Below are 16,588 nucleotides of genomic sequence, written 5' to 3' on the forward strand. Positions count from 1 at the left end.
CATGTCCCGTCTTTATATTCATTCATGTTACTATTAGCTGATTTTATACAGCTTCAAAATCTCATGATGGATTAAAATAGTGAAGATTCTGGGCCATCAACCTTCTGACCTCCATAGACCCTTGCTAGTGTAGGTAAAACCGTCTAATCATACACAAAACTCATGGTAAAAATACGTCCCAGTACTGAAAGGGTTAAGCAAACCGTACAGACATACAACTAAACACAAATACAAAGATAAGACAACCACCCATGCAGAAATACAGAAACAAAATAAATATAAATAAACAAAAAATAATAATAGGTATCAATAAGTCCATAAATTAATCTTTTTTTTCAATATATTTTTAAATCTTTTATTCTTACATTAAATAAAAAAAAGAAGATTGAAAGCGTCAGGCAGTCACAGCTATACATGTACAGATAGACACACAAAATACAAAGGCAAGTATGTTTTTGAGTGGTGTACCATACTGAGAATTTAAAAATGGTCTGTTTACATATTTCTTTGCCAATTTATAATATGGCAAGTCAAAATGTCTGAAAATTTGTCCTCCCTCCCTCTCTCTCCAAGGCAAAGGGAAGCAATGATAAATATGACATGAGAGAAAGCTGATTATAATGACACACACACAAACACACACACACACACACGTAAGGCAATGAGCTTTCAAAGGGCTTCTTCGTCTTCGTCTTCCTAAATAGAGTAAAAATCTTCCTCCTCCTCCTCCTCCTCTTCCTCTTCTCTTCCTCCTTGAACACTGAATAGAAAGAAGGCAACTTTTTTTTCCTTTTATTTCTTTTTTCTTCTTTCAACCTTCAGATTTTCTTCCTTCTTTCTTCTTTTCCTCCTCCTCTTCCTCTTCTTAATCTTCCTCCTTCTCCTCCTCCTCTTACATTTATGGGATGTCTTTTGTTCCTTATACTGAACTCCTTTCCTCCTCCTCCTCCTCCTCCTTAAAATAATAGGATGCCTTTTTCCTTTGCTTAACCTAACCACCACCACCACCACCACTTCCTCCTCCTCCTCCTCCTACTCCTCCTCTAGTGCCTTCTGCAGGATATCTTTAACCTTCCTTATCCTAAACTCCTCCACCTCCTCTTCCTTATCCTAGTCCTCCTCCTCTCTGTAATACTAGCTTTCCTTTTCCTTCTTATTCTCATTTATTTTTAGTTTTCCTTTCTTTTCTCTTTCCTCATTCCTTTTGCCTCCTTTTCTCCTTTATTCTTATCATTTTCCTTCACTTTCTTCCTTTTCTTTTTTTTCCCTTCCCTCCTTTTCTTCATTTCCTTAACTTTAAGCACCACATTCCTTCCTTCAGCACCAATACTACACCACTTTCCCCCTTCCTTCCTTCACTACATCACCTTATCCTTCTCTTCCTTCACCAATCCTTCACTCTGTCACTCTCCCTTCCTTCACCAGTCCATCCTTCAGTCTATCATACTTCCCCTTCCTTCACCACCAGTCCATCCTTCACCAATCCTTCACTTTATCATCCTTTCCCTCCCTTCCTTCCTTCACTGTATCATCCATCCTTCTTTCCCTCCACCAGCAAACCATCCTTCCTGCATCCTACCCTTCTTTCACTTCTTCTCCCCTCCTTCCCCCCCTTCCTTCACTTCTCCATTCCTCTTTCACTTTCCTCTATCCTACATTCTTCTTTCATTCCTCCTTCTCTCATCCCTTATTCCTTTCACTCCTTCCCTGTTCCTTCATTCCTCTTTCACTCCCCCTTCCACCTTCCTTCACTCCGCCAGCCCTCTTTCACTACTCCACTCCTCCTCCCCCCTTCCCTCACTCTTCTACCCCTCCCTTTTTCCTTCCTTCCCTCTTCCTTCACTTTTCCTTCCCTCCTTTCTCTTTCCTTCAGCCTTTCTTCACTCCTCCAGCCTTCCCTTTCTTCTTCCTTCCTCTTTCCTACACTCCAACCATTCCTTCTTCCTTCACTACTCCTTCCTCCATTCCTTCAGCGGCGGCAGCAGGGTGGCTCCTCCTGGCGTGCCCTGAGGTCCGCCAACACGTCCCTGAGGCGCTCATAGTCACGCTGGTGCTTGAGGATCTTGCTGGTGGGCTTGGCAACGATGTCCACCCCCGTCACTTGGCACTGGAACCACGCCCCCTCCTCCCCCAGCACTACGAAGGGGGAGCTGCCCGCCACCTGCTGAGGGGAGGGGCTGGGGAGAAAGGGAGAGAGTTAGATGGGGTGAGAGAGAGAGAGAGAGAGAGAGAGAGAGAGAGAGAGAGAGAGAGAGAGAGAGAGAGAGAGAGAGAGAGAGAGAGAGAGAGAGAGAGAGAGAGAGAGAGAAATAAAATAAAGGGTTTAAAGAGAGAGGAAGTGATGAAAAAGGGTTCTAGATAAAGGATAGAAGAGAAAGAGAAGGAAAGAGAAAAATAACTGAGGGAATGAAAGAGAAGAACTAAGAGAAGGAAGGTGAAGAAAGTGTGGAGAAAACTGATAAGAGAAAAAAAGGAAAAGGAAGGACCAAATAGAATACAAAAAATAAAGGAGAAAAGGAAGTATTTTACATTAGATATATAAAGATAATTAAACAAACACACACACACACTCATACTCTCTCTCTCTCTCTCTCTCTCTCTCACCTCATTCTCACTACCACCCACATTCCCTCTCCTACCACATGCTCAGAATAACACTCCCTCTCCCTCTCACTAACCTAACCTAACTAACACAACACTAATTCAATAAGTACTACATCATTATTTACTCTCTCTCTCTCTCTCTCTCACCTGTAATGAGGCCCACTGAGGAGGATCATGAGAGACAAATCCTTGGCAGTGGTGGACAACAGATAACTTTGCAGCAGCCTCACCATTTCCTCCACCCCCATTTCCCCCACCTCCCTGACCTCCTGGGCCCCCTGCTCTATCACCAGGCCCAGCGCTGGGGAGGGCCAGGCTGAGAGGTCACACAGCGCCTCATCCACAGCCTCGGCACTCCCTAAAAGATCGCACAAGGTCAGGTAAAGCTGGGACGCTCGGAAGACACCCAGGCGATCGAGACTTTGGAAGGTTAAGATGCGGCCAAGAGGGGACCGGTCACTGAGTCTGCCGCTGGTGGTGGTGGTGGCGGTGGTGGTGGTGAAGGGGAAGGTGAGGGCTGCGATGATGGTGTCCCGGAGGTAACGGAATGGCCGAGTCTCGTCCACTGGCTGTCCGTCCTGTGTAGAGTGAGATAGGGTGAGATAGAGTGAATTGTAGGGTGATTTCACAGTGAATTGAATGAGTTTTAGGGTGATTTTTTTCAGATAGTGAGTTTTAGGGAGGTTTTTTTTAGATAAAGTGAAATTTAGGGAGATTTTACTGTGATTGAGTGAGTTTTAGCATGATTTTTTTTGGAGACTGAGTTTTAGGGTGATTTACAGAGAGGGAGTTTTATGGTCATTTTTTTTTTTTAGATAGAGTGAGTTTTAGGGTGATTTTTTAGTGACAGAGTGAGTTTTAGGATGAGCTTAGAGTGAGAGAATTAGATAGGGTAAGTTTAAGGATGAAGTTAGGATCAGGCAGTGAGATAAGGTAGATAGATAAACAGATAGATAGATAGATAGATAAATAGATTGGTAGATAGATAAAATAGGTAGATAGATAAATAGGTAGATAGATAAATAGATACATAGATAGGATACAATACTTTAAATCAATATAACATGTAATAATGTACTACAAAGAGAAAATACACACACACACACACACACACACACTACTATACTTACAACAAACACTTTAAAATTATTCTGCGGCGCCAAGATGAGGTTGTCCACTGCCTTGCGCATCCTGTCCATATTTCTGAAACATCACCATCATCATCATCATCATCATCACCATCATCATCATTTTCACTATATTCTTCCTCTCATCATTATTCTTGTTTCTTTTGCTGCTATTATACTTATTGTCATTACTACTATTATTGTTATTTTGTCATTCTTGTCATCATCTTCACTCTCTCTCTCTCTCTCTCTCTCTCTCTCTCAATATTACAGCTATTCACAATATATTTTCTTGTCTTCATACATTTTGTCATCATCAAAGTTATGTCATCACCATCACCACCACCACTATCACCTCCACTTTACTATCACTCATCATCATCATCACCATCATCATCATCATCATCATCATCATCATCACCACCACCACCTATCACTGTCACCACCACCACCACCATGCTTACCCTGAGAAGAGGTCAAGGGGACAGTAACCACTCCGGCTGCCACTTTCCTTCCCAGCCTGAGGGGAGAAACACCATCATCATCACCATCACCATCACCATCACTATCACCATCATCACCATTATCATCAAAAGTTCTCTCTTAAAACCTTCACTTTATTTTTCTTTTATGAGATTTTTTATATTATTTTTCTAATTTCAACCAAACCTAATGAAATCAAACCTAACCTAACCTAACCTGACTTGACCTGACCTGACCTGACCTGACCTGACCTAACTAAAATCATCATTATTACTAAAGTTTTCAAACCTTCCTTTATTTTCCTTTTCATTTTGTTTTTTTTCTAAGTTCATTATTATTATTATCATTACCATTAGTATTATTACATTAAGACATTAACTTGCCCACTCCTTCTATTTACTACACCCTTCCCTTCACTGTCCCTTCACCAAACACATAGGCACATCACCCATCACCAAGCACTCTCACCATTCACTCTTCCTCCTGTCACCCTCCCTTCCCACTTCACTCTTCCTGTCACCCTTCCCTTCACTATCTCACTATTCCATCACCCATCACCAAGCACTCTCACTATTCAGTCTTCCTCCTGTCACACTCCCTTCACCCCTTCCTTTCATTCTTCCCTTCCCTCCTTCCTGTTATTCCCCTTCTCTCTTCCCCTATCACTCTTTCCCCTGTCACCCATCCCTTTCTAGCTCCTGTCATCCTCTCTCTCTCTCATATCCCCTTCCCCTTCATCCTTCCTTCCTTCCCCAATTCACTCTTGTCATCCTCTCCCTCTCCCCTTCTCCCATTCCCCTTTCTCCTTCTCCCCCCACCCCTCCCCCTACAAGCAGAGGGCCACAGTGACTCACCTTGAGGAACTGCTTCACACAGTACCTACACAGGGGCATGCCAGGGGTGGAGCAGTCCAGGAACCCTTGCTTGGGCTTGATTTCCACACACACATTCCGCACCTCCCTCAGGTACTGCCCACCCACCCCCACGCTGGTGCTTCTGAGGGTTGGTGTGGGGGTGGCGGGTGTGGTGGTGTCGTGGCGGGGGATGAAGATGGTGGCGGCGTCAGGGCAGATGCAGGCAACCCCGTGTGTGTTGATCTCCTTGCCCTCTCTCTCTCCTGGGGGTGTTGGGAGTGGTGAGGTGGTGTGGTGTGGTGTGGTGTGGTGTGTGGTGTGGTGTGGTGGTGGGTGTCATTTCAGTGTTATTATCTTTGATGTTCTTGTAATTATTGTTGTTGTTGGTGGTGGTGGTGGTGTGGTGTGGTGTGGTGTGGTGTGGTGTGGTGTGGTGGTATGGTGGTGTGGTGTGGTGGTATGGTGGTGTGGTGTGGTGTGGTGTGGTGTGGTGTTATTTCAGTGTTATCTTTATTATTGTTATTAATGATTATTCCTGTCACTGCCTCACTATTCTTCACCTCCATCATCACCATTCTCATCACATTTCATTATCACCACCTCCATCTTCACTACTATCATCACTATTTCACTATCACCACATCCATCATCACCATTCTCATCACTATTTCACTATCACCACCTCCATCATCACCATTCTCATCACTATTTCACTATCACCACTATTTCACTACCACCCCCTCCGTCATCACTTTTTCACTATCACCACCTCCATCATCACTATTCTCATCACTATTTCACTATCACCACCTCCATCACTACCAATCTCACTATCATTATTAAGTTTTCCACTTTTACTATTAATATCCTCATCACTATTTCACAATCGTCATCACCATCCCCATCACTGTCTATAGTTTTTTTTTATTTCTATCACTGTCCTCATTACTATTTCACTATCATCATCACTATCACCATCACTGCTTAGTTCTTCACCTCTAGTGTCACTATTCTCGTTACTGTTTCACTTCACTATCATCATCTGTATCACTATCATTCACTATCATCATCTGCATCACTATCATTCACTATCATTTGTATCACTATCATCATTTGTATAACTATCATTCACTATCATCACTTGTATCACTGTCATTCACTATCATCATCATTCACTATCATCATTTGTATATATTTCACTATCATCACCTGTATCACTATCACTCACTATCATCATTTGTATCACTACCATCATTTGTATCACTATCATTCACTATCATCATCTTTATCACTGTCATCATTTGTATATATTTCATTATCATTATTTTATCATTATCATCACTATCATTTTTACCACTATCATATCACTATCACCAGCACTCACCTCTCCTCCAGGGCAGCAGGGTGTCGCAGAGTGCTGAGTCAGGCCGCGGACACACCAGCACCAAGTGGGCAGCATCGGTCAGCAGGCGCCCCAGCACCGGCCGCCCCACCCTGGCCAGCACCTCTTGGTCCTGTGCTGCCCGCCTCACCAGCTCCTCCCGACCCACACCGCTGCCGATGCTGGTCTTCCGGAGCCGCACCACACGCCCCTAGCCACAGGTAAAGTGCTGAGTGCTGATTGGTGCTGAGTGAGTGCTGATTGTGTGCTGATTGACTGTTTGAGTGCTGAGTGTTGATTGATTGACCGATTGAGTGCTGATTGACTGAGTGAGTGCTGATTTGAGTGGTGACTGAGTGCTGATTGTGTTCATTGAGTGACTGAGTGACTAACTAGGCAGGTAAGGTGCTAAGTGCTGACTGACTGACAGTGCTAATTGAGTGCTGATTGTGTACTGACTGACTATTTGAGTGCTGAGTGACTGAGTGCTGGCTGATTGACTGACTGATTAACAAGGCAGGTAAGGGTGCTAAGTGCTGACTCATGTTGATTGAGTGCTGACTGACAGAGTGACTGATTGACTAGGCAGGTAAGTGGTGATAAATGTCTTGAAACCTCTCCTCAATGACTGACTGACTGACTGACTGACTGCTACATTATTTACCTATCTGTTGATTTCTTTGCTTAATGAATGTTGTTTAATTGTAATTATTTATTCATTTATCTCTATGTTAAATGAGTGCCACATAAATCATTTGTTTATTTATTTCTATGGTCAATAAGTCTACCTATCTATTTATTACTATTCTGACAGTGTTACATTTATTATCTCTTTATCTGGAGGAGGAGGAGGAGGAGGAGGAGGAGGAGAGAATGAAGGAAGGAGAAAAGAGGAACTGAAGGAAAAATATACAAATATATTATGATGTTATAAAAAAAATGAAATAAAAGGAGAGAGAGAGAGAGAGAGAGAGAGAGAGAGAGAGAGAGAGAGAGAGAGAGAATTTGCTTTGTATATATTTGAATTTGTGATGATTGTGCAAAATGAGATATGAAGGTTCCTCTCTCTCTCTCTCTCTCTCTCTCTCTCTCTCAAGGTTCTTATGTCAGCATTTAACACACACACACACACACACACACACACACACACACACACACACACACACACACACACACACAGAAATCAATAAAGACATGCACATCATCATCTCTCTCTCTCTCTCTCTCTCTCTCTCTCTCTCTCTCTCACCAGTTTCCTGAGGCCCAGCACCACATGGTCAGCCCCCTCGCCGCGGTACATAAGTTCACTCGGGGTCACGGTCAGCGCAGGGGGCAGGCGAGGGGCGGGTGCGGCTCCCCCCTCACCGTGCGCCGGGAAGGGGGCGGGTAGAGGCCAGGCGAGGGGCGGGGCGGTAGGAGAGGGCCGCCCCGCACCAGGGAGTGGGAGGGACGGGGGCGCTGTCAGCATTTCTGCGGCGAGAGGGGGGTTAGTGTGATGGAGGAGGAGGAGGAGGAAAGAAGAAGAAGAAGAAGAAGAAGAAGAAGAAGAAGAAGAAGAAGAAGAAGAAGAAGAAGAAGTGTCATAGAAATAATAATAATAATAATAACAATAATAATAATAATGTGAATATCTCTCTCTCTCTCTCTCTCTCATTAGTCCTGCCGTCTATTGATTCCCTCACAGCTAACATCTACAGCACAGGACACACACACACACACACACTGATCTGCATGGCACTATTGATAAACACGTTCAAATGAAAGGCAAAATACTGTGATCTGAATATTGTAGTTTCGCAACACTTTCTAGCTGTATTGTTGGTCACACTCGTAACGTTACACTGAAAATCACACACTTGAAGGAACAGATAAAGCCAACAAACACGTACAGTACACGATAAGGAAACACGAAAAAAAATAGATAAAAATTGTTATCTTTCATCACACAGTACTATATTATTTTATCCACAACGCTGCAATGACACACTAGCAAGGGCAGAGAGACACTTCACTACACAGTCTACTCTACACGACACATGACACACGAGGCAACACGTGGACAGCGAAACACACACAAATATTGGCAGGTCATGAAACACAGTGACTTTTTGGCGGGGAATATCGTACGGTGCGCCAAAGTTATCGTTCGCGGATCAATGGGAACGCGTACCAGCATGTGTGTCTGGGGCTGTTTCTCTCCCCAGAGGCACCACGCGGCACTGTCAGGCACTAGGGCGGCGGGCAGAGTGCCTGTGTTCCCTGTCCAGCCACGTGCTTGGCCTGACAGGAGGCAGTGGGCGGTGGGATGACTTGATTTTGCTACACCGCCACCTGTCTTGCCCTCGCGCTGGTGGTTGCCTGATTGCTGCCACGTCTCCATTACATTATCTCGTCCAGCCTTCCTTCTGCCTTCTAATTACATCTGCGCTAACCTTCACTACTCAATTACCGAGTTTCCTCATCGTTGCCGCGGGTATGGACGGTTTAGAGTGCTGTTAAGGGTCAAATAGCTGCCACACTGACGTACATCCGGCACCGCTCACGCCGCCGGGGAAAAAATACGATATTTAGTACTTTTTGCACCGCACTTTTGTACCTGAGAGTGTCGGCGCGGCGCGTGGTGCGTGGCGAGGGACGAGAGGGAGAGTTCCTGCACCACCAGCACCGCCGCCACCACCACCTGCCGCCCTTGGATCACTGTGGAATGACAATACAGTCTGATGAAATATAATACCTATCTGGCATCTTTGCTAGCCTGCTTCCTTCCTTGCTGCTGTGTTGCCAAGTCACGCATTTAATACTCCATTCCCGCCTTAAAACACACCAAAACACCACACAATACCAAACATTTAACACGAACCATTATAAAACACTAAATAAACACGACACTTATTAATGATCACCCACGTTCATTAAGGAAAGTGACGTTTGTGTGATAGGGGGAAAAGTTACATTTGGCAACTGCTTCCAGGTGTGTGGGTGGTGGTTAATGAGATGCACAGGTGACCTAACGAAGCCTGAAGGAACCAGCCAAAGGTCACCAGGTCAATTCTTTAATAGCCAAGGTCGCTTTTAATGGCAATAAACATGTAGGATTATCAATGGGAATTTTAGAATCGTTCAAATGTTTTTTTTTTTCTCGTTTTTATTATTGATTTTTCTTAATAGTAGTAAGAAGGAAGGAATTTGAAAGGAATCGTGTTTCTATAAGGTGACAATAATTGAGTTTTTGTTCTTTCTGTTAATCACAAATAACACGAAAAGAGAAAATTATACAAATTGTTCACATTGTCGGTTTTGTGTTAATATTAACTGGTAAAATAAATAAATAAGCAAAATAATTATAAAGAAGAAAAAAAATGTCATGTTTACCTAAATAATAAGATAAAATAAATAAAATGGAAATAAATAAAAAAATAAAAAAATATATGTGTCATCTTTACGTAAATAAGATCAAACAATCAAATAAACAAAATAAACGTAAAGAAAAATAAATAAGGAAAAATAAAAATGTTATATTCACGTGAATAAATAAAATAAATAAATAAACAACTAAAAAAAAAAAAATCAAGAAAGGAAATCGAATAAGACTGACGCATCATCCTTCAGTCTGTATTTCCGCCAAGATAAACACACACCAAAGGTCACGCCGGCCCAGGAAGGAAGGAAAACCAACAACACTACTCACTACAACAACAACAACAACAACAACACACAGCAAAGGTCACGCTGGCCCAGGAAGGAAGGAAAACCAAGAACACTACTCACAACAACAACAACAACAACAACAACAACAACAACAACAGGAAACACTCGTGATGCAATAACGATCTTCCTGTATTACTAACTGTATGTATGTCTATCTGTGTGTGTGTGTGTGTGTGTGTGTGTGTGTGTGTGTGTGTGTGTGTGTGTGTGTGTGTGTGTAGTTACTTATTTATTTATTTATTTCGTCTTTATAGCTGTCTAAACAGAGAGAGAGAGAGAGGGAGAGACTGATACATTAGCCAAAAGTAATAATACTCTCTCTCTCTCTCTCTCTCTCTCTCTCTCTCTCTCTCTCTCTCTCTCTCTCTCTCTCTCTCTCTCTCTCAGGAAATGTTTGTTTGTTTATTGCTTGTTGTTTTTATCTTATCTCTTATCTTTTATCGTCTATTATTAGTATTACGTTGTTTACTTCTTTATTCACTCCCCTCTTTATCTCCCTCTCCTTATTTTTTTCTTATTTATTGATTTTCTTATGCTTGTTTTTTTTTTAATTAATCATTACGTTAAGTTAGGTTTTATTCTCTCTCTCTCTCTCTCTCTCTCTCTCTCTCTCTCTCTCTCTCTCTCTCTCTCTCTCTCTCTCTTTTCGTGACGTGAGGGAAGGACAGTTTGTGACCTTGTGTGTGTGTGTGTGTGTGTGTGTGTGTGTGTGTGTGTGTGTGTGTGTGTGTGTGTGTGTGTGACCTCGTGTCGTTGTAAGTTTGTGTGTTATGGAATTATTTTGCCGACGTGTGTGTGTATGTGTGGGGTCTCTCTCTCTCTCTCTCTCTCTCTCTCTCTCTCTCTCTCTCTCTCTCTCTCTGATTCAGAAAGAGAGAGAGAGAGAGAGAGAGAGAGAGAGAGAGAGAGAGAGAGAGAGAGAGAGAGAGAGAGAGCAGCTTTTCTTCTACTACTACTACTACTACTACTACTACTACTACTACTACTACTACTACTACTACTACTACTACTACTACTACTACTACTACTACTACTACTACTACTACCACCACCACCACTACTACCACCACCACTACCACCACTACTACTACTACTACTACTACTACTACTACTACTACTACTACTACTACTACTACTACTATAGGGTTGCCATATTAACTACAAAAATTGCGGACATCTTCACTAACGCTTTATATAACATCAGAAAACATGTAAATAAATAATAAAAAAAAGCTCGATTTAATAACCTTTGCAGCAATAACAAGGTCACAAGGCACAAGGTCACAAACAAACAAGCAAACTGGCGCCTCTGTCAACCCTCGTCTTTTTTCAAGTCTGTTTGAATAATGAAGGTGAAATCACGCTGGTATTATGAGTTTTTTTTACGGTTCTAGTGACAGGTTAACAATATTTCTGCATTATTAAATTTCAGTACTAGGACGCATTTTTACCTTGAGATTTGTGTACCATTTGACCATTTTATTGACATTGGGAAGGGTCTATGGAGGGCAGAAGATTAATAGCCACAGTCTTCACTATTTTAATGCCCCACATAAGTTTCTGAAGCTGTATTAAATGATAGTAAGCAGAATGAGTATGGAAACGTTTCACGATAGTAAAGGGACTAAAGACTAAAGACTGGCGCGCAACGTGAGACCAGCCATGCCACGAAGGGAAGGCTGGGAGGATGCAAACAATAGACCATACAAGACCCATACACATTAGTCTTGAGGCAAACCATCCCAAAGCAGCTGCCACCCGGTAAACCCTTCCACCCTCCCCTCCCCCACCCAGCCTATCGAAACATGACATACTTTTCTAAACAGTTATTGATGGAAGATGAAATTCCAGACATGAGAGTTGTCAAAATTACCCTCCATAGGCAGATTTATAGTGGATTCTTGACATGTCTGGGAAAATATAGACGTATGGCAACCCTGTACTATTACTACTACTGCTGCTGCTGCTGCTGCTGCTACTGCTACTTTACTACTACTGCTACTACCACTTGGTCCACTTCTTTACTACTACTATTACTACTTCTACTACTACTACTACTACTATGCTACTACTACTACTACTAACATACTAATACTACTAATACTATTATTGTTACTATTACTATTACAGCAACTACTACTACTACTACTACTGTACAACTTTAATAAAACTCACATAATAATTACCCCAAAATAATGACATCAACTTAATACGTTTAGTCACTCATAAAATAAAAATAAAAAATGGTACTTCAATCGTTTTCTATGACATACACTCAATGATGAACTGAACCAGTTCAATAGACTTTGTATACCGCTTACATTTACATCACTGTTGCTTCTCCTGTAGTGTTACCAGAGCATGTGATGAATCCAAAAGTGGTTTTGTGGCGGAGTTATCAATTTGTGCTGACTTACCGAGAGATGTGGTAGCATGCAGACTGACTGGTGGGGGTGGTGGTTGTGGTGGTGGTGGTCAGTCAGTCAGTGAGTCAGTGAGTGAGGCTGGTGGTGTGGTAACCCTGTCAATGAGAAGATTACAAAGGTTACAATAATATGCCGTGTGAGAGAAACATTTGTAACATTTGTAACATCAGAAACATTTAGTAACAGCTCTCACAGTTATACAAATGGAACAACTACACACACAATATCTAGACTATAACATTGTAGTACATCTGTACATCTGTAACTTGTCTTGAGGAAACTGATCTTTGAAGCCAAAGTTAAACTAATATTTATATATAATTAACAATAATGGAATAATAACAACAATAATAAAAATAATATTTATCAAAGTAATCAAAGGAATAACTAATAATAATAATAATAATAATAATAATAATAATAATAATAATAATAATAATAATAAGAGATAGAGAGAGAGAGAGAGAGAGAGAGAGAGTTTATTATTGCATTTACCTGTGTCTCTGTGTATGAGTTTAGCACTGTATACATTAATCTATGTAGTAACTAGGGTAGCCAGTACACTGACACACACACACAATGATACAATCCCTCACAAGGTGCCACAGCTCAACAATAAGCAACCCCAGGGGAACCAGAGGTCTGAGGAGGAGGAAGAGGAGGAGTAGGTGAGCCTGCACCACAGTCAGCGTGGAGGACTGGTGAATTATTTAGAGGTGGATCAAAAGTAATGGTAGAAGAGGTGCCTGGACACTGAGGTGGTAATGTTGACTGTAGAGGTGAGGCACTACAAACAGTGCCACCACCTGCACCACCAAACACAGGCATGGCTGTGCTGTGCTATCTGCTGCATGTCAGTGAATGCTGTGTTGTCTGCCACACACAGGCACCTGAACACAGTCACCAGCAGAGCAGAGTGTCACAGTGGCAGCCACAAGAGTGTCACACAGGAGAGATGCTTCTCTGCGCTCAACAAACTACACTACAGTGGTGGGTGGTGGTGGTGGTGGTGGAGAGGGTGACAGGCAGCTGTGTGCTGTGTGAGCCAAACCTGCCAATACTCAGCAGGGTTGCCACCACCACTGACACCACCACCACCACCAAGCTGACGGACCTCCACAGTGTTTGTGTTAGTCCACACCACAACCCCATTGCAAACTGGCCAGCAGAGAGCAGTGTAGCTAACCTAACTTAACTGTGGGTACACTGCCTGCTAACTTAACCTAACCTAACCTAACTGTGGGTACACTGCCTGCTAACTTAACCTAACCTAATCTAACTGTGGGTACACTGCCTGCTAACTTAACCTAACCTAATCTAACTGTGGGTACACTGCCTGCTAACTTAACCTAACCTAATCTAACTGTGGGTACACTGCCTGCTAACTTAACCTAACCTAACCTAACTGTGGGTACACTGCCTGCTAACTTAACCTAACCTAACCTAACTGTGGGTACACTGCCTGCTAACTTAACCTAACCTAATCTAACTGTGGGTACACTGCCTGCTAACTTAACCTAACCTAATCTAACTGTGGGTACACTGCCTGCTAACTTAACCTAACCTAATCTAACTGTGGGTCAGGTGTGGCTAGCAATGCTCCTCACAATTCAGTACACTTACATACAGTGTATTGGTTCAGTCGCCAATATAACAAGACTTCTGTTTGTCTCTGATGAATATAGTCACCACAAACACTAATACTTCTCCTGCATCAATGTTCACACACCAATTTAATCAATAATGTAACTATTCCACACCACCAACACTAACAGCTGTACTAAATCACTGTGTCTACTTTGTAACTGTCCTAACCACCACCACCACCACCACCTCACAACCCAAAATCAAACACTGAAGGCTGACACTAACCAAACCACCCGAGACAACCCATAACCACTAATCACGATCCCAGACAAACTGTAACGACCACCCAACAACCAAACACCACCCCAGACCTCACTCACGACCACCCAACAACCAAACACCACCCCAGACCTCACTCACGACCACCCAACAACCAAACACCACCCCAGACCTCACTCACGACCACCCAACAACCAAACACCACCCCAGACCTCACTCACGACCACCCAACAACCAAACACCACCCCGACCACCCAACAACCAAACACCACCCCAGACCTCACTCACGACCACCCAACAACCAAACACCACCCCAGACCTCACTCACGACCACCACTCACGACCACCCAACAACCAAACACCACCCCAGACCTCACTAACGACCACCCAACAACCAAACATGAACCTACACCTCTTGAACGACCACCTAGCTACTACTCACGACCATAGACCTCCATAACGACCACGTAACGACCAAAACTAACTTAACCACACGATCTAGACTCTTGGAACGACCATTTAACGACCTAACAAACAAATGGTACAGACTTTGAGCCATTAGAAGCTTTGAAGGACCAATAAACAAATATGAGTATAATAAGAAAAGATGGTAATGGTTTCTTCTTCTTCTTCCTCTTCCTCTTCTTCTTCCTCCTCCTCCTCCTCCTCCTCCTCCTCCTCCTCTTCTTCGTGACAGCTGGACAGAGACATAGTAATGGTTATACAATGCCTGCCAGTCTTCCCCTTCACCCCAACCCCTCTTAGCCCCCCCTACTCTCTCTCTCTCTCTCTCTCCTTACCTCAGAGTCCTGCAGGAGTGTCCCAGCCGCCCCAGAGTCCTTCACAAGCCTCAGTCAAGGATAATCGACACACATACACCAAGTTTCAAGCAAATTGATTTTTTTCTTTTTTCTTCGGTTTTTTTAAGTTATTGTGGCACTTTTACTTTATATTTTCGTGTCTGTGTTGTTTTTGTCTTTGTATTGTGTTTGTGGTTCATTTAGGAGAGAGAGAGAGAGAGAGAGGAGATTTTACAAGCGTTAGTTAAGAATCTACGGCTTTTTAGGTTTCAATTTCCAGATTTTTAAGTAAAGGGAATACAGATACTTGTTTAGCGGGGGTGGTTTGAGGGAAGAGAGTGCTATAGACAGGAGGAGAACGAGAAAGAGGGATAGTAAATGCTTTTTCAATGGCGGGTGTTTGCATTACTACGAGCCTAACTATTGACCTCCTGTGTCCATTACGAGACTAAAGCTTTTTTTTTTAATTTATTTCTAATTTGGTACGAAATTTACTTTAACTCAAATAATTACCTACTTTGTATTTCTATCATTTATTATTAATCATCGTATTAACAAAATTTTGGTATGATCAAAGAAAATGAAGTAAATGTGTTATTTTTTTACATAAACTATTGTAAATGTAGAGGAAGTTGTTGCATTTATATTTATTAATTTATTTATGCATCTACATATTCTATGGATTTAAATTTGTACTTGTTATTATTATGATAGTATGGTCTGCCTGTATATCCAGCCGTCTGTCTACTTTCTGTCTATTGTTATGCCTGTATTTTATCTATCTATATCCTATCTTTTTTATTCACCTGTCTAACGTCTTAATTTTATCTAACTTTCTATCTGTCTGTGTGTCTGTCTATCTATCAGTCTATCTCCTTACCACCCTATCTATCTATATTGATGGACTTATCTAGCATTTTGACCTATCTATCTATCTATCTATCTATCTATCTGCGTAATATTTCAATATATTTCCATTCCCGTCTACTCTTATCTATTTACCTGACTCTACCCATTCATCTCTATCCCCGCCAACCACCCCCTCCTCTCTCTCTCTCTCTCTCTCTCTCTCTCTGGAATTCCTCCCCTTCCATTTATTTTTCCTCCCTCCCTTTTCTTTTTCTTTTTTATATTCTATTCTTTTCATTCTTCCCCCCTCTCTCTCTCTCTCTCTCTCTCTCTCTCTCTCTCTCTCTCTCTCTCTCTCTCTCTGCATGACAGTGTGGGCGCGGGTCCAAATATTTTAAGAGCACAATCATGTATATATTAATTCTCTCTCCACTCGTCTCTTCACTCATGGCATTTCCTGTGCGATCGTTGCCAGTTAGTTTCTTTTCTT

At 42.3% G+C, this 16,588-nt stretch overlaps 1 protein-coding gene across 5 annotated transcripts; it reads right to left on the minus strand.

The window, feature by feature from the left end:
- Positions 1-1,379: 1,379 nt before the first annotated feature.
- Positions 1,380-15,670, minus strand: LOC123511459 (inositol-pentakisphosphate 2-kinase-like). 5 transcript variants are annotated; one of them, XM_045267388.1, is made up of 10 exons: positions 15,250-15,669; positions 12,575-12,678; positions 9,046-9,146; positions 7,699-7,919; positions 6,453-6,660; positions 5,069-5,331; positions 4,196-4,251; positions 3,735-3,807; positions 2,752-3,182; positions 1,380-2,177 (listed from the first exon to the last, which is right to left on the minus strand). In XM_045267388.1, the coding sequence occupies exons 4-10, from the start codon at positions 7,915-7,917 to the stop codon at positions 1,970-1,972; spliced, it is 1,458 nt and encodes a 485-aa protein (XP_045123323.1). In that variant the 5' UTR covers positions 7,918-7,919; positions 9,046-9,146; positions 12,575-12,678; positions 15,250-15,669; the 3' UTR covers positions 1,380-1,969. The 5 variants fall into 5 exon arrangements, with proteins under 5 accessions (XP_045123323.1, XP_045123331.1, XP_045123314.1 ...); XM_045267396.1 differs by lacking the exon at positions 9,046-9,146 and having other exon boundaries at positions 15,250-15,670; XM_045267379.1 differs by lacking the exons at positions 9,046-9,146; positions 12,575-12,678; positions 15,250-15,669 and adding an exon at positions 8,899-9,008.
- Positions 15,671-16,588: the final 918 nt, after the last annotated feature.

The sequence above is a fragment of the Portunus trituberculatus genome, chromosome 4 (assembly GCF_017591435.1).
Source record: "Portunus trituberculatus isolate SZX2019 chromosome 4, ASM1759143v1, whole genome shotgun sequence".
NCBI classification, from domain to species: domain Eukaryota; kingdom Metazoa; phylum Arthropoda; class Malacostraca; order Decapoda; family Portunidae; genus Portunus; species Portunus trituberculatus.